This window comes from Elgaria multicarinata, chromosome 9, assembly GCF_023053635.1.
Source record: "Elgaria multicarinata webbii isolate HBS135686 ecotype San Diego chromosome 9, rElgMul1.1.pri, whole genome shotgun sequence".
Classification (NCBI taxonomy): domain Eukaryota; kingdom Metazoa; phylum Chordata; class Lepidosauria; order Squamata; family Anguidae; genus Elgaria; species Elgaria multicarinata.
In genome coordinates this window covers 12,446,274-12,472,019 of record NC_086179.1, presented here as the reverse complement: position 1 = coordinate 12,472,019, position 25,746 = coordinate 12,446,274, and the positions used below count along the sequence as shown (strand labels likewise).

The 25,746-nt window shown below is 46.2% G+C and overlaps 1 protein-coding gene across 1 annotated transcript in view; it reads left to right on the top strand.

Moving 5' to 3' along the window:
• ABCC9 (ATP binding cassette subfamily C member 9) overlaps positions 1–25,746 on the top strand; it is a 115,495-nt gene that overhangs the window by 59,494 nt on the left and 30,255 nt on the right. Inside the window, exons 19-29 of the mRNA XM_063134760.1 lie at positions 5,083–5,181; positions 6,514–6,598; positions 7,818–7,898; positions 9,104–9,241; positions 11,027–11,152; positions 12,487–12,583; positions 13,951–14,177; positions 15,890–16,038; positions 16,559–16,628; positions 18,076–18,233; positions 20,046–20,138. Coding sequence (XP_062990830.1) covers positions 5,083–5,181; positions 6,514–6,598; positions 7,818–7,898; positions 9,104–9,241; positions 11,027–11,152; positions 12,487–12,583; positions 13,951–14,177; positions 15,890–16,038; positions 16,559–16,628; positions 18,076–18,233; positions 20,046–20,138 — 1,323 coding nt within the window. The remainder of the gene's footprint in view (positions 1–5,082; positions 5,182–6,513; positions 6,599–7,817; positions 7,899–9,103; positions 9,242–11,026; positions 11,153–12,486; positions 12,584–13,950; positions 14,178–15,889; positions 16,039–16,558; positions 16,629–18,075; positions 18,234–20,045; positions 20,139–25,746) is intronic.

The window sequence follows — 25,746 nt, the reverse complement described above, 5'->3', positions numbered from 1 at the left end:
AGTGCAGAATGTTACACCAGAAGCCCGTGACTTCATGCACTAGAGAGGGACAATCTGTGCTTCTACCCTGCCCTTATCTTTCAATTGCACTTGATGTAATGTTGCGTATGATTTAAGTAGTCTATATCAACATCTATTCTGTGAAATCCATTTCTCTCTTTTTTGAGGGGATGAATTTTTCAAAATGTGTGTTCACATAAAGCATGATCTGAAGGCACATGATGCATCAGACTTTCTGAAGTTAAGCAAGCATGAGTTTGGTCAATCCATGCCCGGGATCTTCAATCATGGAAGAATGTATTTTATTTATTATAATTATTTTTATATGACCCCTTTTTCATATTTCCAGGGCAGTTTACAAAAAGAAAGGAAGGGTATATGTCCAATAAATAAAGAAATTATCTGGGTGTGGAAGGGTTGCACCCTCCTCCAACATGGGAAGAAACGGGTTAGCTTGTAAATGTCTATACCAGGCTGGCCTCCTATTATTAATGCAAGTATTATAGCTCCATCAATTCACATGGTGCCTTACAGCCTGCAATCAGGTTTGTCCCCCCCCAAGGAGTTTAAATCTCAAGTTCAGCACAGAGGAAACAACAAAGGAAAGGGTTTAATTATTTTTGCAATTTTGGTTTGGTGGTGTGTGTTTTTTTAATGTTATTAGCTGCCTCAAGCCTTTTAAAGGGAAGGTAGGATTTATTTATTTATTTTAAAAAGATAAATAAATGCAGCTAGTAGTGGAGGGAAGACTAAACAGGAATAGAATAATGATGCTTAGGCTGGAGAATCCGTGTCCTGCTTGTGGGTTCCTGGACATCAGTTTTTCCTGATGTCCAGCTGGAATCTGGCTTCCTTTAACTTGAGCCCGTTATTCCGTGCCCTCGATCCTCCCAGAGTGCAGTACATGGAATAACGGGCTCAAGTTAAAGGAAGCCAGATTCCGGCTGGACATCAGGAAAAACTTCCTGACTATTAGAGAAGTACGACAATGGAATCAGTTACCTAGGGAGGTTGTGGGTTCTCCCACCCTAGAGGCCTTCAAGAGGCAGCTGGACAACCATCTGTCAGGGATGCTTTAGGGTGGATTCCTGCATTGAGCAGGGGGTTGGACTCGATAGCCTTGTAGGCCCCTTCCAACTCTGCTATTCTGTGATTCTATGACAGCTGTTTGGATATTGTGTGAACAGAGTGCTGGACTAGATGGACCCTTTGTCTGACCCAACATGGCTTTTCTTATGTTCTTGTGTTCTTTTTTCTCAGTTTCAGTAGGGCATGGGAACTAGGGAGTTGATATTGTCACTTACTCCCTCTTAAATTTAGCCTGCAAATATTGGTCCTCCTTGGCTCTTATCTTAAGTTACTCCAAGACCTAGGCCAGATCTACACTAAGCAGAATATAACACTTTGAAAATGTTTTGAAGACTGTCTATGGAGTGTGTCCTGGGCCTCAACAGTTGTCGCTACTGTTATAAACTGTTTTAAAGCAGTAGTGTAGATACTGCCCTAGTATGGATTGGAGGAATCACTACAAAAGCAATCAGATACTGATAATGGGAAGGAAAAACAGTGATCGCTCATCAAATTTTATATCAATGAAACCAACTCGGAAGTGTAACCACAGACTGGAATTTATCAATCATGGAGCAGTGGGGGCTGGAAGGGAAATAAACAAAAGGCCATAAAGCTAGTAGAAGAGCGGAAATGAATTTGTATTATGAATGGTAGTTTTTAGCCCTCCAATTCTAATGGTTTGGACTATTTTGTTAAACTATAACTCCTACAATTTGGAACTCCAGCCTTCTTGTTCTGATGTGAAACTCACATTTTGATGGCCAACCTCAATTGAAATGGCAAATGTCAGCATCTCAGTGGCCAAATCCTAAATGGCAAAACCCATTGCTGCTATCAGAGGTTAGTCAACATTCGTTGGACTCAGGTGAAGTCTCATTTCAGCTTTAACTAGTAGCATGTGTGGCAGTGACTGGGAACCACTGTGTTATCAGATACTTAGTAATTTAAGGGAAATTAACATACTACATTACAACTTTGTGCCTTCTAAACACTTTAAATATAGAAACTTGTGGAGTTACATCAAATGCTTCTAACCAACATTCGATATTTCACAGCACCTTTCTCTCTCTCTCTGTTTTCAAACTGCAGATAGGTGCTAATAAAACATGCGAAGAGCCTATTTTGATAAAGCACACCAGTATATGTGAATGTCAGTTAACGCTGAATGGAATAATTGCAAATATTTTTAAATTGCTACATTTCCCCCCCCCCCACCGCCATATTCTCCATGTAAACATTGAGTGAGGAATTTTAAAATCCGGATTTGAATATGCACTTTGGATGTGACATTTTAACCTTGACATTCAAATGCTTTAGACTTGTTGACACCTTTTGATCGTATTGATTTTGGCAGACAACAGTGTCCCTCGTGAACTGAATACGCCTGCCTTCTGAATGTGCACTGCAAGGGTTCCTTGACAAACAAATTGATGTGGGAAGTGTTCCCTGAAAGTAAAAAAGTTTGAAAACTACTGTGTTACGCTGCTGTATGTCAACCATGACTCAATACTATCAAATATCAACTGTCCGATATCAAATACTGAAATGAAATATGACTGGGGCCATAGCTAGACAGGGTGATATCCGGGGATCAACCCAGGATCGTTCATCCCTGTGTGTCCACATGATGCACAGGGGATCCCTCCCTTTCCCTGGGATAACGCCATACCCTTTTTTCATGGTTTTTCTGTGGTCTCGCGATGATCCCAAGACCACGGAAAGTGTGGCCCGCTGTCGCCACACTTAACCGTGAGTAACCATGAGGAGCTGGGAATCGGGCATGGGGCACAGAACTCCTCAGGAGCTCTGTGCCCATCGGGGGTGGGTTGGGGGGGAGTGAGGAAATTACTTTTTTTAAAAAATAACTCACCTTCTTCTCACAAATGCTTGTGCACTCCCTCTCCGATAAAAACTAAAACAAAATGGCGGCGGCAATGTCACACACCATGTGTAAATAAGAGCGATGATCTCGTGATTTTATGATCGCGAGATCGTCACCCTTTTACCCCCCTCGTCTAGCTGAGGCCTGGGTGACAGACACTGAATATTCAACAAGTGTGACCATTCAGAGCACATGTGAGCAACCCTAAGGGCCACATGCAGCCCTCAACTACTCTCTGTGCAGCCTGCAAAGTCCCACCCACTTTTCCTTACAGCTTAGCCAATCAGCCATCAGCTAGGCAGCAGGGAACAGATGGATAGCTGTTTTTGCCTCGCTATTGACAGCAGGGAAACAGCAAACTTCATCAGGATTGCTGGGCAAGGGGGAGGAATTTAAAGCCTCTGCCTGCTCTTTCTCCCCCCCCCCAGTGATACTCATCAAAATTGCTGCTTCAATGGGGGGTGGGGGAACAATCTTACTTCCATGGGATTGTTCACAGAAAAAGGCTACGTTAAAGACACACACACACCCAGTGAACATGATCAGGATTGCTGGAGGGAGAGACTTTAATTTCATCCCCTCCCCTTCACAATCCCTGCAGGCAAGATCACTGTTTCTCTGCTGCTTGGGGGGTGGGGGTGTCAGGAGAGGGGAGATCCTGAATCTGAATGGACAGTTGTGTGTGTCTTGGCCCCATTCACTCATCTCTGCATTTCAGAGAACAGGTGGCAAGCACATGATAGCAGTCTTTGCAACAGAAATATTCATTCATTTATTTATTACATTTATATACCGCCCCAAAGCCGAAGCTCTCTGGGCAGTTTACAAAAGAGACGGACATTTCAGAAGCAAATTCATTTCAGCTCTAATTGCAATCCATCCACATTTACTTCTCCAGGCATTATTATAGTATTCTCAGAGACACCGTGTTATGATGCAATCGGTTGGTAGAGCAGGAAAGCTGGCAGAGACCATGCATTAGCAAGTCAGCATAGTTTGGTATTTGCCAGGGCCAATGTAGCAGTGAAGCATCCAGTATTGACTGGAGTTTCTCAAATGGCCACTGAGGCCATAGCTAGACAGGGCGAAATCCCGGGGTGATCCCCAGGATAGTCCTTGTGTGTCCACATGACGCACAGGGGATACCGGGATCAGGGAGGGATGATCCCTTCCTTACCCTTGGATCTCGCCTTCGCCTTTGAGCCCGCTTTTTCCACGTTCTTGGGATGATCCCGAGACTGCGGAATGTGTCGGTGGGCATCGCAGGTTGTCCCAGTTCCTTGCAGTTCCTCACAAGGAGCCAGGAGCCGCGCACGAGTCATAGAGCTCCTTAGGAGCTCTGCACCCATTGGGGGTGGGGTGGGGTGGAGGGGGAAATTAAGTTTAATTTTTTTTAAAAAAAACTACCTTTCTGCGCAAGAGTGTTCGTGCACTCTTCTTCTTTAAGAATTTTTTTTTAAGGTGGTGGCTGCAACGTCCTCGCTCTCCGAGGCTGTTGCGTGCCGCATATAAACAGAGGGGGAGAACTCATGATAAAAATATCGTGAGATGTTCCCCCTCCGTCCCGCTAGACCGCTAGGTCTAGCTGAGGCCTGAGTTCTTCCATCTTTGTATAGGTTGGTACCCATGCTCCAATATCTGTGTAGTGCTACAGGGCCTGATCACCATGGATAGACAACGGAGTCTATGCACATGGAGTCCAACATATAAAGAACAAAATGATTTAGTCTACGCCCCTTGGATTGTGACACATGGGTGCAGAGCCACGATTCCATGACAAAGTCCTTGACCCAGGGGCAAAGATGGCACAGGTATGCCCAGTGCCATAGTATCCCCACTGCAAATCCACTGGCTTAGAGATGAGTAGGACACACAAGATAAACTCCAAGTTGAAAAAGTGTATCATACACACGCACGCACACAAAGCCACTGCAGAGCGTGGGTGCTCCTCTAACGTAACCTTTTCCTTGAAAACTTTTGCCTTTCGCCCTGATTATAACAGCTGCTTTTCTTTCGGTGTGCTTCTTTGTCTTTTGCCAATTTCAATGCACAGTTTTCTAATTCCTGTACAGAAGACGCTGCCTGCCCACTGCTGCCTCTAATGCATTTACATCCACATCTTCCCTCAGGAACCAATACTCCGTGGCGTATGCAGCCCAGAAGCCCTGGCTCCTGAATGCTACTGTGGAGGAAAACATTACCTTTGGGAGCCCATTTAATAAACAGAGGTAATGAACAATGTAATCAACGATTTTGGTGGGGCTGTGAATGTACTCTGGGTTTCAGTGAGGACCAGCCAGAACTCTAAAGGTGCTGAACCCAGCGCTTGCGTAGCTCGTTTAGAGTTCTGCTTGCTGGTTCTGGCTGAAACACGGAGTGGATTCCCACACACCACCGAACTGGGGCGTTCATCCTCCATTGTCTCAGACTAACCGATCTTTAATACCCATTCAAGGCCATGCCACTTCGAAAGAATTTGTGTTACAACAAGGAACAATGTATTGTCACCTGGAAAAATGCATTTCTTGCTACTGTGAGAAGTACTGCTAAAGGGAATTCGGAGGCGGGCGGGGGTGGCAGATGACACCGGTGCCCCTACTATCCAAAAGCTGGGAGGGCCACATCCCTGAAAGCCTGGGTTCCGCTACACCCAGTACTATTGAAACGACTGGGCATGTTTAGCCTGGAGAAGAGAAGATCGAGGGGAGACATGAGAGCACTCTTCAAATACTTAAAAGGTGGTCACACAGAGGAGGGCCAGGATCTCTTCTCAATCCTCCCAGAGAGCAGGACACGGAATAACGGGTTCAAGTTAAAGGAAGCCAGATTCCGGCTGGACATCAGGAAAAACTTCCTGACTGTTGGAGCAGTGCGACGGTGGAATCAGTTACCTAGGGAGGTTGTGGGCTCTCCCACACTAGAGGCCTTCAAGAAGCAGCTGGACAGCCATCTGTCAGGGATGCTTTAGGGTGGATTCCTGCATTGAGCAGGGGGTTGGACTTGATGGCCTTATAGTAGAGGCCGATGGCCCAACTCTACTATTCTATGATTCTATGAAATGATTGATGCAGTCACAAACAAACATCACACTCTCCCACCCCACCCCGCACCCATCTTCCTTGTTATGTCATAAAGTCAGGTGTGTTTAGGGCAGGCATTTGCAAAGATAACGTCAAGTTTGGCCCTTTGCTAGGGCAGTCAAATGCTGTAACAAACAAACACCTTACCAAACAAAGTGGTAGATGTTTGGGAATCTACCATCGCAGGTTGGGAAATCGTGGGGCGCTTGGTAGTGGCGGCTGTTGGAATTTCCCACACACGCCATGCCGCTGCTGCACAGCTTCTTCACCATGGAACAGAACACAGGCATGGATCCAGTCCAAATTATCTGCCTGTACGAGCCACAAAAGACAGGACAGTGATCTTGCTGTTATCTCTGCTGCTACTCAGGTCTGCACCCCCTGCCAAGAGACCAGATTTTTATTTTATGCAATTAAAAGTTAGCTACCCACTCTGAATCCGATACAGTTTTGCACCACATTGTTTTCTGTATTCAACAGGTACAAAGCCGTCACAGACGCTTGCTCTCTGCAGCCGGACATTGACCTGCTGCCGTTTGGAGATCAGACGGAAATTGGAGAAAGGGTAAATTCAGAAATTCATTTATTTACAATGTATTTAAAATCTTTCTTTTAGGGTAATGAGTCAACCACTATTGTAGTCCTGCCGTTTTTTCCTATATAACATTGCTAGGATCCGTCCGTTCTTATCTGAATCTTCTGCTAAGACCCTTGTACATGCATTGGTTATCTCCCGTTTGGACTTTTGTAATCTTCTTTTGACTGGTCTTCCTTATGCTCATCTCTCCTCTTTGGTCTCTCTTCACCATTCTGCAGCCAAGAATCGTCGTTTTGACCATGTTTCTCCTTTGATGAAATCTCTTCATTGGCTTCCAATCCCATATAGAATTCAGTATAAGCTTCTTTTGCTGCCATTCAAAGCGTGTCATGGTCTTGCACCTTCTTATCTTTCCTCTCTCATTTCACTTTACCATCCCCCTCGTACCCTCCATTCTTCAAATGTTATGTTGCTCTTCCGCCCAAGAGTTTCTATCCCTCTTGCCCGGCTTCGCCCATTCTCTCTGGCTGCCCCGTTTGCTTGGAATGCTCTTCCAGAGCAACTACGTACCACGAGTTCCATCGTAGATTTTAAAACGCGTTTGAAAACTCATTCGTTTTCAATAGCTTTTGGTATTTTGGTTGATATGAGTCAGGGGGAGCTGCCCTGATGGCTTCCTCCCACACTGCGATAGTTGAAATGCACCTTGGGCCTAAATTACATACCTCATAGCCACAACATCTGTTCATATTATTTTATTTTTACTTTTCTGTTCCTTCCTCCATCCCTTACTTTGTGTACCACCTGGCCTGATGAAGAGTTCTGGAGAACTCAGAAACTCGCACACTTTTGTGGAATTTTGCTTGGTCCTAGTAAAGATATTGCCCAACTGTGGATTTTGGAGTTTTTTCACCCTCATGGACCAGCATGGCTGTCTTTGATGGTTTTTTACATGCTTTGAGGTATACCTTCGCTGGCAGGCCCACTCAACTATCTTCATGTTTTACTAAAATACTATAGCTTGTAAGTTAATTGGGGTATTTTATTCCCTCACCAATTACCAAGACACATTTCTAGGTATGGCAGCCATCAGCCCTGACATTTAACATAACATGATATTATATAAATTTGGGAGATGTTTGATTTGGGGGTGGTTTTAAAATCAACGTTTTTCAAGGTAATCTCAATACAGTTGTCATGGTGTTTATTTAATAGACTAAAATTTCAGGTCTGTTACACTCATTAGGGAATTAACTTAAGCGGAGGCCAACGGCAACGCATCTGTGTCGCTCGAGCACTCTACCAGAACACCAACATCGTCTTCCTGGTAAGACTTGTACCTGAAAAGTAACGAAGCACACCACCTAATTGGTATTTACATTTCCAGCAATTAATTAGGGTTGAATTCAGAAATCCACTTGGAATTTGCTGAAAGAGATTAGATCTTTGGATGTTGGCAGTTGAAGACTTGCGACTTGAGTTCTCTGACGGAAAATATGAATTTCAGTTTTACCATGAGTGAATGTGATCATTGTCTAAGGGCTAAACTACTCACTGGCCCAGTTTGGACAACACGTTTGTCAATGGTGGTTTTAGAATTTCCTGGTGGAGTTGTTACACCACCGTTGAGAAATGTGTTGTCTGGCGGGAAAACTCCATGCAATGGTGGAGGTCTTTTTGGAAAACACTCCACCCAGAATATCCACACTGTGCGAAGAGTTCCTGCGCAACTGTTGTGTTGCATGTTGTGTGGAGGGCTCCATGGATTTCTTCGTTGCATTGAGTTGACTTTTCCCACTGGCTACAGAGTTCCCTGGAAAGAGTGGCGAAAGGAGCGAGTGCTACTCTAGGAGAGCTGCCGAGCTTGGTTTTTTTCCAGCAATGGCTGATGGGATATCATCGGGAGGACCAGGAGGAGGAGAGAGGGTGGAGGAACTGTCAATCAAACGTTGCAATGGACTTTACTCAACTCCATGGTAGCCCACAGTCACACAACGGTGGAGTTAGAACATGTTATGTGGGGAATACCCCCTAAAAACTCAACCGTTGAGTGGAGTTTTCACACTGCGTTGACTAATGTGTTGTCTGAACTGAGCCACTGTGTTAAATGTGTAGCATATAGGTGATCATAACTCTTTATTTTACTTTCATGTCAGGGGCACCAATGAAATTTCTGTCTTAAGCCTCCATGCCAGGGTGGAGGTGGGGATTTAATTTTAAAAAGTGACTTGCTGGGAGGATTTAACGCCCCCCCCCCACACACATACTGTATATGGTGGTCCAGATCTGGACTGAAGCCCTGCGTGCTTGCAGGAAAGTAAAATAAATTATGATCACTTGCACACTACGTATTTTAACATAGCATGTAGTTTAGCCCTTAATGTCTCTCCTTTGCTGTCACAAATGGCAGCCCTCGTTAACATAAATCTGAAAATATGAGATACCTATTTTTATATGCTAATTCTCAAATGTTCTTTGTCAAAAATGTAATGGCTGGTTCATAATAGCCTTTTCCCATATACATAATTCCAGGATGACCCATTTTCTGCCTTGGATATTCACCTGAGTGATCACCTGATGCAAGAAGGTATCCTGAAATTCCTTAAGGATGACAAAAGGACACTTGTGTTAGTGACTCATAAATTGCAGTACCTGCCACATGCTGACTGGGTAAGAAATGCATGTATATATTTTTACCACGGCAGAATTGCCTTGTAGGAGGGATGGCCCTCCAGGTGTTTCAGCCTATATTTCCCATCAGCTCTACCCAGCATAACCAGTGGTAAGGAATGATGGGAACTGTAGGCCACAACATCTGGAGGGTCAGAAGTTGTCAGTCTAAATGAAAGCTGTCTCTGTTGATTTGCACAGAGAACTGCATTGAAAGGCTACAGCCAGGAAAATAGCTGTTAGGGGGCAAAAGCTCCCCCCCCCAGGGACTCTCTTACCCCAAGAGCTGCCTGCTAGGGGGGGTGAGCTTTTGTCTCCATCAACAGTTTTCCAAGCTGCAGCTCTTCTATGCAAACGGACCAAGACATATCTCTGCTGTCTTGCATGGTGGGAAATTCAGCAACTATAATTCTCCGTAGCAGTACCTGCCAAAGTATTCTCTTTGAATACTTGCAAAAGCCATTGAGGTTTTGCAAGTATTTGCTCATGAACACCTTTTTTTTTTTTTTAGGTCAAAAAGGGGATATTCACCCACCCCAATGTTTGCATTTTCAAATTTTCTTGTTCACATAAGCCCTCCATTGAACTCTCCTCTGATAGTACCACTCATGCAGCACATGATAGAGCAGATGCATAACAAATGAACTGACTTCTGACTTCATAGTGGTTAGCTGGATTGCAAGTCAAATGCAGAAACAAGAGGGGAACAAATTTCTCCTGAACACTCAGATAAAAAATAGTTTTGGTTTCCATTACGAAGAGCCTCGTGTGGCGCAGAGTGGTAAGCGGCAGTTACTGCAGCCGAAACTCTCCCCACGGACTGAATTCTATCCCAGCGGAAGCTGGTTCTCAGGCAGCCGGCTCAGGTTGACTCAGCCTTCCATCCTTCCAAGATCAGTAAAATGAATACCCAGCTAGCTGGGGGAAAGGTAACCATGACTGGGGAAGGCAATGGCAAACCACCCTGCTACAAAGCCTGCCAAGAAAACGTCAATGAAAGCAGGCGTCCCTCTAGGAGTCAACAATGACTCAAGTGCTCGCGCGAGAGCTTCCTTTCCTTTCCTTCCATTACGACGCCCCTTTTTCATGTATGATACCACACAGCTGTGGTAATGTGATATGCAGAAGCCAAAGATTAGGGGTACGCAATATGGAATCCTGAAGATGTTTTGGACTACAACTCCCATAAGACCCAGCCAGCATGGCCAATGGTCAGGGATTATGGGTGTATCAGTCCAACACATCTGGAATGCACCAAGATGCCTACTCCTACTCCTATATATGATGCTCCAGATTCATCCTTTAGTTAAAGGTTTCAGAGTTAGAAAGAGTCCCTGCTGCATTGGCCAGATAGCTGGAAGAGAAAGCAATTGGTTAGGAAGACCAGCCATTGTACAAAAATGGCATTAGCTCCAGGACAAGTCACGTCGGGGTTATTACAGGGCTCTACTGGGCTGATTTAGCACATCCAGACTCCACAGACTGCACGTAACCTGTACGCAGACCATGCTAATCTCTTGGAAGTCTGGAATCCTAGAACAATTGTAGAGTCAGCAAGGTCAGTACTGATAGCAAAGTCCAGATGGGGAAAGGGCCTGTAATATACCACACAGCGTTTTTTCCCCAGCTACTGTTTCTTGTATTCCTAATGTAGTGCTAAACCTCTCAATGTGGAAAACGGAAAACTCGCCAATCAACCCGACGACACACGATTGTCAAATTTCCAAAGCAGCCAGTATGTTTGTGTTGTTATAGAATAGCTTCCGTAATTCTCCTTCTCCTTAGATCATTGCCATGAAAGATGGGACTGTGCTTAGAGAAGGGACATTGAAAGACATACAAACGAAAGACGTTGAACTGTATGAACACTGGAAAACTCTGATGAATCGCCAAGATCAGGAATTAGAAAAGGTAAATGCAAATTAAAGGGCTGCAAACAAGGAAAGGCACTGGTCCATATTTAGTGCATTCAGTTAATAGTTGGGACTGTCTCCTCAAGGAGAGTTGGGCTACGATCCTGTTTGCCTATAAAACCATGAGATTCCTGCTTGCTTTACACATGATGTTATTTCTACCCAGAACTTCCATGTAAGACTTCTCTCATGTGTCTTCTAAGCAGATGATCAGTTGAAGTGTTCTGTCCACACTTGGTCACCTCATTTCAAGAAAGATGCATGCAGATTAGAGCTTACAGATGCCCTATCAAACGGGCGCTAGCAGTCCAGCTGCCAATGGGCTGGCAGAGTAGGGACAGTGAAACCCAATACTCAGTGTCTCTTAGCTCCCTTTGTTGAGGACCATCTACTTCCAACCCTCGTCTCCCTCTGTGCTCTTCTGCCTTGACCCTCTCTCACTACTGGTTCCTTTTATGTAACGACCTAAGGGTGTAGAACCAGAGACTTGAGCAGCAAAATCCAGTCACTTTATTCTCTGTGGCATTTGGGCAGCTTGCCATGGGAAGCCATTGTGCTCACCCTTCTTTACTGCACCTCAGCGTCACCACCACAAATGGCCAAAAAGGTGTTATTGCAGCTATCCGCTCAGTGGGGAACAGGTACTTGAAGGGGCTTATAGTGTTACAGTTGGCCCTGTTAACCTACTAACTGATATAACTGCCTGATGGTTCGGTATAGTCTGAGCTGCACTGGACTGTCCCTGCTCCCAGCATGCCTCTGGACCACCACCAGCCTAATATTTTCTTTTAGGCTGTTTCTTTTCCCCATCTCTCTTCTCCCAGCCATAAGAGATTTTGCTATTTCCCCTCCTTTCACCACATTCCGAGTGCCACGTCTACCTTCCCTGATCCATCCCCCTGTGATTTCTCCACACTCCTCCATTTTGATAGCAATGGTCATGTTCAGCTGATCAAATCCTGGCTTAATCCCCATTGCATGAATGAGCACATGAGCCAGGAAGCCACAGTTAACCGTAGCTTCCATTGCATCCAAACTGGGAACGATAGCTAATTGTTTCCAAACAAGCCAGGATTTGGAAGCCAACTTATATCCAGGCTTCATATCCTGGTTTGTTTGGAAGCCTTTAAACATAATTTCCTGGTTCTGACAAAATGTGAAGGGAAGAGCAAAGCTCGTATAAGCCAGGATTTGATCCCCTGGACTAGACCACTGTGTTCTGAGCTGTATGAGATCAGGCATAAGGTACCACAATAATTGAATCAACAAAATCCTCTCTTGTTCTAAGTAGTCCTTGTATCAAAAGTTTCGATTTTAAAACCTTGATGGCAGGATTTGGAAGCTGACCAAACCACTCTGGAAAGGAAGACTCTCCGGAGAGCCATGTACCCAAGAGAATCAAAAGCACAGCTAGAAGATGAGGATGAAGGTAAAGATAAACAATATCTGTATTTTCTTTTCCCTTGCTTAACATTTAAATAAATTATGCTAATTATTTCTAAATTTGCATAAATAGGTATTAATTAGAACATGCAGATTTCATGCAGATTTGTGTCCAATGGGCCTGAGCCTAGAATCTTTTAAGTGCCTACCAATGCCCCTGAGTGAGCAGCTTCCTGTAATGCTAAAAACACCAGACAAATAGCGAAGTGTTGCAGGCTTTTAAAAAGATGCTTAATCGTGGCTGCATCTTCAGGCGGAATTCCATGCCTGTGGAGCAGTGCTTGAGTACACCTCATTATATATGTCTTCTCCATACAAACTTGGTGCATTAGGTCTACTCAGAGGGATGTGAAGGGTGACCAAAGAGATTGTGGTGGGTCAAAATGGAAGAAACGGCAGGTTGCTATGACTATGTTACACATTGTTGTTCTGTTCTGTGGTTCCTTGAAGCTTGCAGGAGAAGCTGGTAGCATCTGATGGCAATCAGATTAAGGCAGGGAGAAAAGTAGGACCTTGGATAGCTCCGAGTTGGTCCTGCTGGCTGGATCTCTCTCCTACTAAAACAATATGGAGGGATGTTGTCTCAGCAGGGAGCTAAACCCGACTGAAGCCTTATGTAGTGTGACAAGACCTATAGTGTGGTCAGCTCCACCAATCCTGGAGGAACTGATTCGACTGTTAAAGGGCCCTTCCCTGATTTTGTAGCCTGAGACTACAAGTGGGGACTCATCCTCTGAGCCAGAGGACCATGACAGGGTTGTGTCCCCTGGCCAGGAGGGCCCTGAATAGGATCCTGACTATCCAGCCACCAAGGAAGCAGCCTGCACCTCATCCTCATTAGAATCCTCTGCTCCACACTGAAAGGTCCGAAGGTGGGGTCGGGGGGTCGGTCGGGTCATGACAGTTCCCAACTGATGATAAATGATTAGCCACCTTTCTCTCACACATGGACCCAAGGTAGACTATTGTTCAAATGGAATCTCAGGTGAGCCAATGACATCATGAAAATTACAATGTGGGAAGGATCTCAGGTATCGATCTCTGTGAATTTGATTTACCAAACAGTGACAGTGACCGAATGTGTGAACTGACTCAATTAATTGGAAGGAAGTCGTAGGAAAGGACTCTCTGTGATGTTATATCTCTGGTAACCATTTACACATGCAAGCCATCACTGGATGTTGCAGTCTTCAAGTGATGAATACACATGTTTGAACTAGTTCTTAGATTCCCCGTTGGCCAGTATCTATCCAAAAACAGCCAGATGCAGGAGTAAATCCTTCAAATGTAATGGGTGTTACTTGCAAGATATGTAGAACAGTTTAACCAACTGCGAAATTTGTGCCCTGTCAGAGGAAGAAGAGGAGGAGGAGGAAGATGACAACATGTCGACGGTGATGCGCCTCAGGACGAAGATGCCGTGGAAAACCTGCTGGCTGTACCTGACCTCGGGAGGGTTCCTCTTACTCTTCCTGATGATCTTCTCCAAACTCTTGAAGCACTCCGTCATCGTTGCAATTGATTACTGGCTGGCTCAGTGGACGTCAAAGAACGGAACTCAGGGCTTTTGTCTCACACAGGTAGGCCAAAGTATAAAAGCTCAAGCCGACAAAAGGAAACAAACGGGCAAGAAGAAAGCCACTTAGGAGAACAGAACAGCAAGTGAAAATGAATCAAGCTCCAAAAGAACAGCTGTAAGACAAAACCGATAGTTCCAAAATGCCCTCTGAAAAAGAAGGAATTGAGAATAAAACGGCCAGTGTCATACTTGCCCTTATACAAATCTATTAGGGGTGTGCACGGACCCCCCAGTCCGCTTCACTTTAAGATCCGCCATTTTCGGATCGGCCCGCTCTGCCCCGCCCCCACTCCGCCTGTGCCCACTCCGCTCCGCTCCGCTCGGAGCTCCGGATCCGGATCGGAGCTCCGGTCCCCCCCCATAGGGGGGGGTTATCGGGCCCTGCCGCCATCGCCGCCCATGCGGCGACGGCGGCAGAGCCCAGTAAGGAGGAGGGGGGGCCTTACCTGCCTCCGTCCGTGGTCCGTCGCCATCTTCAATTGAGCCCGTGGTTCCACCAGGAAGTCTGGGCCGCAAGTGCGGCCCAGACTTCCTGCTGGAACCGCGGGCTCAATTGAAGACGGCAACGGACTGCGGACAGAGGCAGGTAAGGCCCCCTCCCCCTTGGTCCCTTACCGGGCTCTGCCGCCATCGCCACATGGGCGGCGATGGCGGCAGGGCGCGGTAACCCCCCCGCCCTCCTCTCCCTTACCTGCATCCGTCCGTGGTCCGTCAGCGTCTCCAATTGAGCCCGTGGTTCCAGCAGGAACTCTGGGCCGCAATCCGAAAATTTCGGGTCGGCCCGTTCCGCTCCGCGCCGCTCCGCCCATACTCCGCTCCTCTTCGCCGCGGAGCTCCGGCTCCGAATCGGAGCTCCGCAGTGGAGGGGAGTGGTGCCAGGTAAGGCCGGGAGAGGAGGGCGGGAGGTTTACTGGGCCCTGCCGCCATCGTCGCCCGTGCGGCGACAGCAGCAGAGCCCGGTAAGGGACCAAGGGGGAGGGGGGCGTTACCTGCCTCCGTCCGCGGTCCGTCGGCGTCTTCAGTTGAGCCCGCGGTTCAACCAGGAAGTCTGGGCCGCGGCCCAGACTTCCTGGTTGAACCGTGGGCTCAATTGAAGACGCCGACGGACCGCGGACGGAGGCAGGTAAGGGAGAGGAGGGTGGGGGGTGTTACCGGGCCCTGCCGCTGTCGCCGCATGGGCGACAGCGGCAGGGCCTGGTAAACCCCACTTACCTTTCCGGCGGAGCTCCGGATTGAGGCGAAGGATGCGCCTTCACCTCGATCCTCTTCGCCACGCTCCGCCGGCCCCCCAATCCTCTTCGCCTCCGCCTTAAGGGCAGGCGAAGCCCCCTGCTCCGCTTCTAATTCGCCGGTCCGATTAGAAGCGGAGCACATCCCTAGCATTTAGGTTCACCAGTGGTGTGTTAAACCTCCTTTGCGCTCTGGGTTATCCCACTGTTTGGCAACATTCCTTCCAAACTAATTTCAGCACTAAAATTATAATTCAATTTGGTATCTCAGCAATCCTCCCACAGGGACACAGAGATCACAAAACCTCTCCCCACCCCTCTCCAAAGTGCTATAAAAACATCAAGTTAATTCAAGTAGGAAGTGCACAGAGTACTAAAACAGAAGTCTTTTGGAACTATGACCCACCAGCTGGTCTGCACAGTAGACATAAACATGTCTTTGGGGGTGTTTCATAATAATAATAATAATAATAATGCTTCCCAGGCTTGCAACGTAGCAGTGTTCACCGCCCTTAGCGGTGCAGGAATTGTCCTTTGCCTTGTCACATCTTTGACGGTGGAATGGATGGGCCTCACGGCAGCTAAGAACCTTCATCATGATCTCCTCAACAAGATCATCCTTGGACCAATCAGGTACAGTAAAAAAATGAAATGAGTCACTTCACAAAGGTGTCTTCAGCATCCACAGGCACCTAGGGTTGCCTGTTGAATGGAGGTTCAAAGCATGAGATTCAGGAGTTTCCTGGATGGCCTCACCAATCATTTGGTAGGTTCCTGGCTTTTGCAGGGTCCTGCCCACGCCTGCCCCCTTACATACATTCTGAACAGTTAAAATGCCTCCCCTACGGCTCAGTTACTGGCTGAAAGACTTTAAACCAACATGTGCTGGTATTTTTTTGTATTTTGACCCCATCTCCTTTTGCCTTCAACCTCGCCCACCACTGGAGTTTCTCCAGAATTGAATTCGACCCTTGAAAGAGATTCAACACCCCCTGGTATAGGTAATAAGGTGCCAGGGCTGTGCCGCTAGAGTCCTCACTTTGAGTCCTGTGACCCTGGTGTCCTACATACATGTAGTTCAGGAGGCAGAAGATTAGCAACGTTTTCCCCCCACACCCCATAAAACCTTTTCCTTTCTCCCTCCACCTAACAGATTCTTTGACACAACACCCTTGGGGCTGATTCTTAACCGGTTTTCTGCCGATACGAATATTATTGATCAGGTAAGCTCGTTTTTTCGATCCAGCCCTTTTCAGAATACGGTGCCCCTATAAAGGGTGTCATTTTGGAGCACGTTTCTCAATTGTCCAGATAGGCTCCCCATAAACGAAACGCTCGATACAAAGTATAAAGGAATGTGAGGTTTTTTTGGTTGTTGTTGTTTTGAAATACATCGCCACCCAGATAACTTCAGCTATGGGGTAGAATAGAAATGTAAATTATATTATTATTATTATTATTATTATTATTATTATTATTATTATTTCATCCCACCTTTTGTCCAATGCTGGCCCTCAGTGAATGCTATTCATTATGATACAAATGACTGTGCAGGACTAACAATTGAATCGTATCCACACTAGGTCAAATTTAATTCATTGGCTGCCAGTCCAGGTCCGGGCCCAATTCAAAGTGCTGGTATTAACATTCAAAGCCCTAAACGGTTTGGGGCCAGGTTATTTGAAGGAACGCCTCCTCCCATATGTACCTGCCCAGACCCTAAGGTCATCCACAGGGGTCTTTTTCCGTGAGCTCCTGCTGCAGGAAGTGAGGCAGGTGGTTACTAGGAGGAGGTCCTTCTCCGCTGTGGCACCCCGGCTGTGGAATGAGCTCCCCAGAGAGGTCCGCCTGGCGCCTACATTGTTTTCTTTCCATCGCCAGCTGAAGACCTTTTTATTTTCTCAGTATTTTAACACCCAATTTAACTTAAATTTAAACTTTGTTGTTTTAATCTCATATTTTAACCTATATTAATTTTTGCTGTGTGGTTTTATTCTGGTTGTGCTTTTTATATTGTATTTTGTATTTGTGTTTTTAAATTTGTTGGTTGTTTTTATGCTTTTCGTGGTTTTAATTTTTGTGAACTGCCCAGAGAGCTTCGGCTATTGGGTGGTATAAAATGTAATAATTAATTAATTAAATAAATAAATAAATAATTTCCCTTGGGTCAACCAGTCAACAAAGAGTTAGTTCATATTCACGTGGGTGCAGATGTCCTTACCACCATGATGACAGTTTAGGAGCCCCCCCCCCCGCCATTTTGAATCCCCCCTGCCAAACCTAACAACCCATATCTTCAATTAAAGATTAAAATGACAATTCGCACACACACATTTCAGACAGTTTTACTTCCCAAGCCTCTTGAGGTCTCTTCCGAAGAGAAATGATGTAGCGCGGCCTTGTTGAAACCAAGCAGCTGTGGATCCATTCGTTGTTGGATGGGGGACCTTGTAGAACCACCACGGTTTGGTTGCATGCTGCCTTGAAAGATTTTCCTGAAAAGGGACATAGAAATGTTCAAAATAAAGAAGTGTTTGTTCATTTGAGTTCCAAGGTGGGTGAAAGACAGGGTTACGAACGTAGTACATATAGGAGTACATAGAGAAATGTTTGGCTGTAAGGATCCGAACGGTGGCTTGATGTAACATTTATGAGTGATCTTTGGTGCAGCACATTCCACCAACCCTGGAGTCCCTGTCACGATCCACCTTACTCTGCCTGTCTGCGATCGGGATGATTTCATACACCACTCCGGTGTTCATGGTTGCTCTCGTGCCTCTTGGGATAGCCTTCTACTTCATCCAGAAATACTTCCGAGTTGCATCCAAGTAAGTTTCTTCTTTATTTAAAAAATATACACCAAATGTCTTTGTGGTCCCTGGCTATCAATGTATTCCATTATAATTCTGATGATAAGAACAGAAGAACAGAAGTGCCATGCTGGATCAGACCAAAGGTCCATCTTGTCCACCACTCTGTTCACACAGTGGCCAACCAGCTGCCGACCAGGGACCAACAAAGCAGGATGTGGTGCAACAGCACCCTCCCATCCATGTTCCCTAGCAACTGGTGCACACAGGCTTACTGCCTCGGATACCGGAGGTAGCACACAAGCATCAGGGCTAGTAGCCATGGATAGCCTTTGTCTGTTTAGGGCAGGGGTGTGTAACATGATTAGTGGAACTGAAGTTAAGGACAACAGACTCCCTGGGGCACACAGCCCTCAGCTGGAAGGGGGCTTTTACTTTCAGTTTCAATAAAGCTTTGGTTGTAGGCGTAGTTGTTGCTGCATCTTCCTGTTTTCCATTTAAAGAGGGTGCAGTACCTCTTACAGCCCAAGGCCCAAATTCTATTTTGGAGACGTTCTCAGGGGCCAACACCAAAGGGGCCAGGCCAAAATACCAGCATATTTTAGCTTAAAACTGGTAACTCAGCCTTAGGAGAGGCATTACAACCTTTCATAACAGGGAAGAAATTGTGCAATGGTTGGTAAACCACCGAATGACCCTTGGTCAGAACAAAGGGGCTGAACATCAGAAGTTGTCTTATACTAAGTCATTAGTCTGTACAGCACAGTGTTTTTGACACTGACCTGCAGCAGCTTCCTACAGATTCAGGCAGGATTCTTTCCTAGACCTACCTGGAGATGCCAGAGATTTATAGAATCATAGAATTATAGAACAGTAGAGTTGGAAGGGGCCTACAAGCCATCGAGTCCAACCCCCAGCTCATTGCAGGAATCTACCTTAAAGCATACCTGTAGAATCTGATTGATTGATTGATTGATTGAACCTAGGACTTTCTGCCTGAGCTATGGACCTTCTCAAAACAATTGTAACGTAGGATAGGAAACTGCCTTATACTGAGTCAGACCTTTGGTCCATCCATCCAAGTATTGTCGGCACTGGCTGGCAGCAGCTGTCCAGGGTTTTAGGCAGGATTTTTTTTCCCTAAGCTTACCTGGTGTTGCTGAAGATTGAACAAGGGACCATCTGCATGCAAAGCAGGCGCTCTGCCACTGAGCCAAGGACAGGTGGGCCCAGAAGAATGAGGGAGACACCTGGGGGATGCTAGAGAACCAGATTGGGACCCTAGAAGGGCTGGGTTTGGCACTAGACCTTAGGTCCTCCACCCCAGGGGGCTCTCTTCACGGCATCGAGTTAGCAACGCTCCACCGTCCAACCCTGCAGTATCGCTGGTGCGGGGTGGTGGCCAGTAATCTTCATAAATGGAGGCAGTGTGGACTTTCTGGTGGCCATTAGGCTCGCTGGGCCTTCCCCCTGCCCAGGAAGACGGCAACCAATCAGGGGTCACCATCTGCCCAGCTATGGCTCTGCTGCAACTCTGGAGCAAGGAGAGACAGTGTCTGCCTCGTACTCGCCTTGCTCTAGAGAAAAAAGTAAGGGAAGTCCTTGGCTTTTTTTCTTCGCAGCTTTGCCAGAAAGCCTCGGGGTGGCTGCACGGTGGCTGCTGTGTCGTGTAATCGATACAGCGCTACTGTGCAGCCACCCTAGGGCATTTAGTCAGCCCCCTGGTTTAGGGAAAGCAAATTTTAAGTGAATGAGGTTAAAATCAGAGCTTTGTTTTCTGCCTGCCTAATTGTTTCTGCTACTTACATGCCTTCTTGCCCTCTGGGACAGGGACCTTCAGGAGCTTGATGATAGCACACAGCTACCTCTCCTCTGCCACTTTTCAGAGACAGCGGAAGGCCTCACCACCATCAGAGCGTTCAGGTTTGTACATGAGGACTTTCCTTTGAATTAGGGTTAGATGCGGGCCAAAGATTGCCACTCTGGCAGTTTTACTCAATGCAGTTGTAACGTGAGCCATTTTCAGTCCAGACTTCCATCATGTTGGGGGCAAAGGCAATCTGTAAGCAGCATAAAGAGAAGCAAGAGCAACACACCCTAGTTGCTAAGCATTCAGACTAAGCGTAGTTCATAGAATCATAGAGTTAGAAGAGGCCTTCAAGGCCATCGAGTCCAACCTCCTGCTTAATGCAGGAATCAATGTACATGGGGTTCCCAGGTAGTCACCCTTCTAGAAACTGACCAGGCCTAGACCTGCTTAGCTTCATCAAGATTGCAGCATCCAGGCTGGGGTAAACATTTGCACTGTCCAATTTTGGGAGGTTCAGGGGCAAACTGCCTCCCTTCTTCTGCATTTCAGGTAGAGGGTCCATAATTTGGGGTGTGGTGACAGTGCAGGATAAAACCAGAATTCCCTTCTAGCTGCGATTGGCAGACAGGCAGGCATCCTATTTTTACTGCAAAATTTCCTATTCCAAGAGGAATTCTGGGGGGTGGAAATGGAAGCTACCATTAAAAGTGATGCATCCCACCTACTGGGGGTGGCTGTTTTACCCAGAATGCCCCCTTGAAATGGGGTATTTTGGAGAGAGAAAATGTGGTGGCCACCAGTGAGTAAGTTTCAGCCCTGTAAAAATTGTGCATCCCACCTCTGAAAATATCACAAATACCTCCCCACCGCTTTTCAGCCTCTGAATAGGGCTGTTAAATTTGGGGGTGGGGGTGAAATTGCCCCAGCCCTATTTCCATCCATTTCAAAAACCATTTGCCATGTATGATATGGGGGTGGTGTTCTTCCAGAAACACAAACTCAAAATCTCCTTGGGTGTATTTAGTTGTGGAATTCCTTGGATCCTGGCCAATATTATTAGATGGCTTACATAGGCTGAGTCTAGAAACCGCACACGTCTAAACTGTCCTACATCACTGTTCTGTCTCTTCCTTTAATTTGCCTTGGTATCCACTAACACCCTTCAGCTTCATCTACCTTTTCCTGCCTCCTTGGCAGCTAACACCATACTCTTCCATCTCAGGCCTTCATTAGGAAATGAAAGTTTACTGGATCAAGCCTAGTAGTTGCTTCCCTTTGTTCTGAGTTCATTATGTACCCGTCAAGCAGTAATGAACTCCCTTGACTAGTTAACCTCAAAGTAGCACCGTCCAATTAGAGTGGGATCTGTGTGACCTTTTCGTTCGTCATCTGAACAGGATAAAGAGCCCCAAGAATATCCAGAAGAAGAGCTGGACGATGTTGAAAACATGCAGATTGAGTGTGTCAGAGTTTCCATAATGGAGGGGGGAGGGGGTGGGGAAGAATCCCAGCTGCCAAAGAAAAACAGCCCAAGGCTAGAGGCAGACAACGGTTCTGTGTACAGCGTTATCATCATGCTCGCAGAGTAACATGTAATCTTTTTGTCTGCATGGTACATAGGAGCATGTCACTGTTCAGAAGACACCTTAAAACACGGCTTTAATCGCAGTGGTTAAAGATGGGTTGTGTTCAGAAGACACTTTAAACCACAGCTTTGACCATGGCGAATAAGGCAAAAAGCCTTATTCACCGTGGTTAAAGTCGTGGTTTAAGGTGTCTTGTGAACACGGCCTGGCTTTCTGGCTTACCCACCATGGTTAAAGCCATGGTTTAAGGTGTCTTCTGAATGGGGCGACTATGACAGTGTGTGTTGCACACTGTAGCTTCGACCAGTTTCCAAGGGGGCATCATAGAGCACTCTGCTGAGGGGACCCTCAACCCAGGAGCTGTTCATGACATCCCTGTGAGGTCAGGCATCACTGCAATCCCCATTTTACAAATAATAATAATAATAATAATAATAATAATAATAATTCTTACCCACCTCTCCATTTTGATTGAGGCGGGGAACGACAGTAAATATAAAATACATGAAACTGAATTAAGAACATAATATACATTGTTAAAACGTCCTAAAAACATTCTAAAATCCAATATAAACTTCTCCTGTTAACCTTCAAAGCTTTTCATGGTCTAGCTCCTTCCTATCTCTCCTCTCTCATCTCACACTATTGCCCCGCTCGTGCTCTTCGCTCCTCTGATGCCATGTTTCTCGCCTGCCCAAGGGCCTCTACTTCCCTTGCTCGGCTTCGTCCATTCTCTTCTGCTGCCCCTTACGCCTGGAACGCTCTTCCAGAACATTTGAGAACTACAAGTTCAACCGCAGCTTTTAAAGCTCAACTAAAAACTTTTCTTTTTCCTAAAGCCTTTAAAACTTGATGTTGTGCAGACTTCTACTGTTACTTTCTACTGTTAGTTTTTCCCTACCCTGTGCCTGCTTACCCTACCCTGTACCTGTTTGCATTCTCTTCCCCTCCTTATTGTTTTACTATGATTTTATTAGATTGTAAGCCTATGCGGCAGGGTCTTGCTATTTACTGTTTTACTCTGTACAGCACCATGTACACTGATGGTGCTATATAAATAAATAAATAATAATAATAATAATAATAATAATAATAATAAAAAAACATCCTAAAATTCCACTGGTTAGGCCTGCTGGAAGAGATCAGTCTTGATAGCTTTCTTGAATGCTAATAGACTGTCAAGTTGACGAGATGGTGTGAACAGGCACAACGAGTATGACCCATGTCCAAGGTTTTTGTAGTTAAGCTGAAATTTGACTCCAGAGCTCATGGGCAGGATCTACACTACTGCTTTATAATGGTTTGTAATGGTATAGACAACTTTGGGGGTTCAGGACACACTCCATACACTACTTTCAAAGGGTTAGGTCTTGCTTGATGCAGATCTGGCTCTACAGTCAACACTGTATGTGCACTGTATATCACCTGTGTGCACATCAGAGAACTGAAGCAGCATCACATGAAGAGAGAAACATAGCAACTCAGGTATATAAATCTTGTGAACAAAGTCATCCCCAAAGCTGAGAGACACTGACTCGCTCAAAGCAACACGGTGAGGCCTTTGCTAGACCTAACTGAAAATCTGGGGGAGAGGAGGGGGGACCTTGCATTGTGAATAGTGCGAGAACTCGCCCTCGTTTGCACGTAAGGCGCGACGGCCTCAGGAAGAGAGGCGTTGCGCCTGCCATTTTTATTTTTTAAAGGACTGGTTGCGCATGAGCGCTCAAGCGACTAAAAGTAGGGTGGGTTGGGTTTGTTTTTTTTAAAATTGATTTCCCTGCTCCCTCCACCCTAGCCCCGATGGGCACAGCTCCTGGCTCTGTGTGAGTAATCATGTGGAGTCAGGAAAAGCCGTGGAAATGGGCCACACGCTCACATTCTCGGGCTCAGCCCAAGGCCGTGGGAAAAAACGGGCCCAAAGTGAAGGGCTGCATCCCGAGGCCAAGGAGGGATGATCCCTACCTGATCCCAGGATCCACTGTGCTATCTTGGACGCACAGGGGCGATCCCGGGTATCAGCCCGGGATAACTGCTGGTTGTAGGTGACGCTGAGGTAGAATTCGAAACTTCTCACTTCCAGGTCTGTCCAACACTGTAGCCCGTTCATTGGGTGTGTGAAAATGCAATGGATGCTTCACATCATATGACTTTTAGATTTGGATTATTTGGGGGACAGAATCCCGTTTGTTTCTACTCCTGCTGCAACTGCGGGGCAAAGGGGTGGCCATATGCATGGCCCACCCACCAGGGGAAGGGGATGACAGGAATGGGAGGCATCACTGGAAGGGTGAAGAGGCCATCCTTAAACCGTCATCTCAGGGCGGTAAAAGCATTCCTGATTGTAAAATAGCTCCCTAGGGCGTTTCTACACTTGCCTTTCCCCCTCCCCCTGGATCATCCCTGTGCATGCAAATGACACCCAGGGGATCCCGGGAGCAGGCAGGGACGACCCCTCCATTTGCCTGGGATAATCCTTAGGTGTAGAAATGGCCCTAGTTTGCAAATAGCAAAACAAAACAAGATTAAACCCTTGGAAACCGCAAGCACTGGTTTCTTGCAATGTATAATAAACCAGCAAGTAGTTATTAATTTTTCTACAAGTGCAGAAGCACAACAGTGCTTATATTTATGCATTGTAGTCGGCCTTCTTCAGTATTTATAATTTTCTAAAAAAAAACACTAAAAACCACATTGTAGCAGAAGCCCTACAGTCCCAACCAAAGCAAGACTTTGGTTTGTTGTTGTTTCGTTTTGCAGCTGAAAAATATATGCATCATAATGAATTCTCTGAGCTGTTTTTCAGAAGGGAGGGGGATGTGGTACCTACACAAAGCCTGGCTACAGTTGAACGACACTCTTGTAGAACAGAGAAGAACATTAAAAGTGTGCTGCTGGTCTGATCGCAACACTTACAAAATGAAAAGTGAATGTCCTACTCTGCCCATGCTCTGGGGAAATAATATCCCCCAGAGCCAGAAGGATAGGTCAAGGAAGGCTGTGTTGATGGGAAGGTAAGCCGAGGCTGGGCTCTTCTCCACCTGTAGTGTGGCAGCGAAAACGAGCATGAAATTTTTGGGAGTTTATGTTAGCAGTAGCCACTATGATGGTCATATAGGGCCATCAGATGCAAGATGATGGAGCAGCCTCTAGCGCTGGGGCTGAGGACCCTGGGGCTCTCCAGATGCAATAGATGATGGAGCAGTCTCTACTGCTGGGGCTGAGGGAACTTGTAGTCCAGCAAACTCTGGAGGGGGGACGATGTTCAGACCCAAAGTGTTCTGGGTGGAGCTGCCAGCAGAGCTTAGATGGGGAACAATGGCAAATGGGAGCAAGGTCTCTCCTGTGTTGGCACTTTGCATCTGGAACAACCTTCCCAAAGAGGTCCATCTGGTGCCTCTCCTTCTCTTTTAGTTCTTGAATAACTGTCTTATTCTTCCAGACTTCTACCTGACACAGTTGCATTTTAAACCGATGCTGCTCTTTGCATGGTTTTGATTAATAGAAGTAGTACTTTGGATCAAAGGTCCATCTAGGCCAATATCCTGTTTCCAACAGTGGCCCAGCGGATGCTTCCGCGAAGCCCTCCGTGTTTGTCATAGCTGTAGAAAAGAGAGGTTTTCTTTTCTTTCTTTTGTTTTTGAATCTTCAGTTTGACCTGCACTTGTGAAAAAGCCAGACCTATCCATATATTTCTATACATCTTCTAAAAAGTAAAGGGCCTCAGTCCTAATTTGGATGTTATCATCCCTTATTACTCTGCCTCCTTCCTTGACTTTAAAAGGAAGAGCAAAATCAAAGAGACTGAGGACTCAGCTAGACCTAGCGGTCTAGTGGGACGGAGGGGTGAAGATCCCTCGATATTTTTATTGTGAGATCTCCCCCTCTGTTCACACGTGGCGCACAACAACCTCAGAGGGAGAGGCATGGCGTCCGCCATTTTGTTTTGTTTTTTAAAGAGACAGGAGTGCACGAGCGCTCGTGCGCAAAAGGTAAGTCCTTTTTTAAAAATATATATATTTCCACACACACACACACCAGCCCCGGTGAGCGCAGAGCTCCTAAGGAGCTCTGCGCCCCGTGCATGGGTCCCAGCTCTTCACGAGGAACCCCAAGGAGCTGGGACAAACCGTGACGC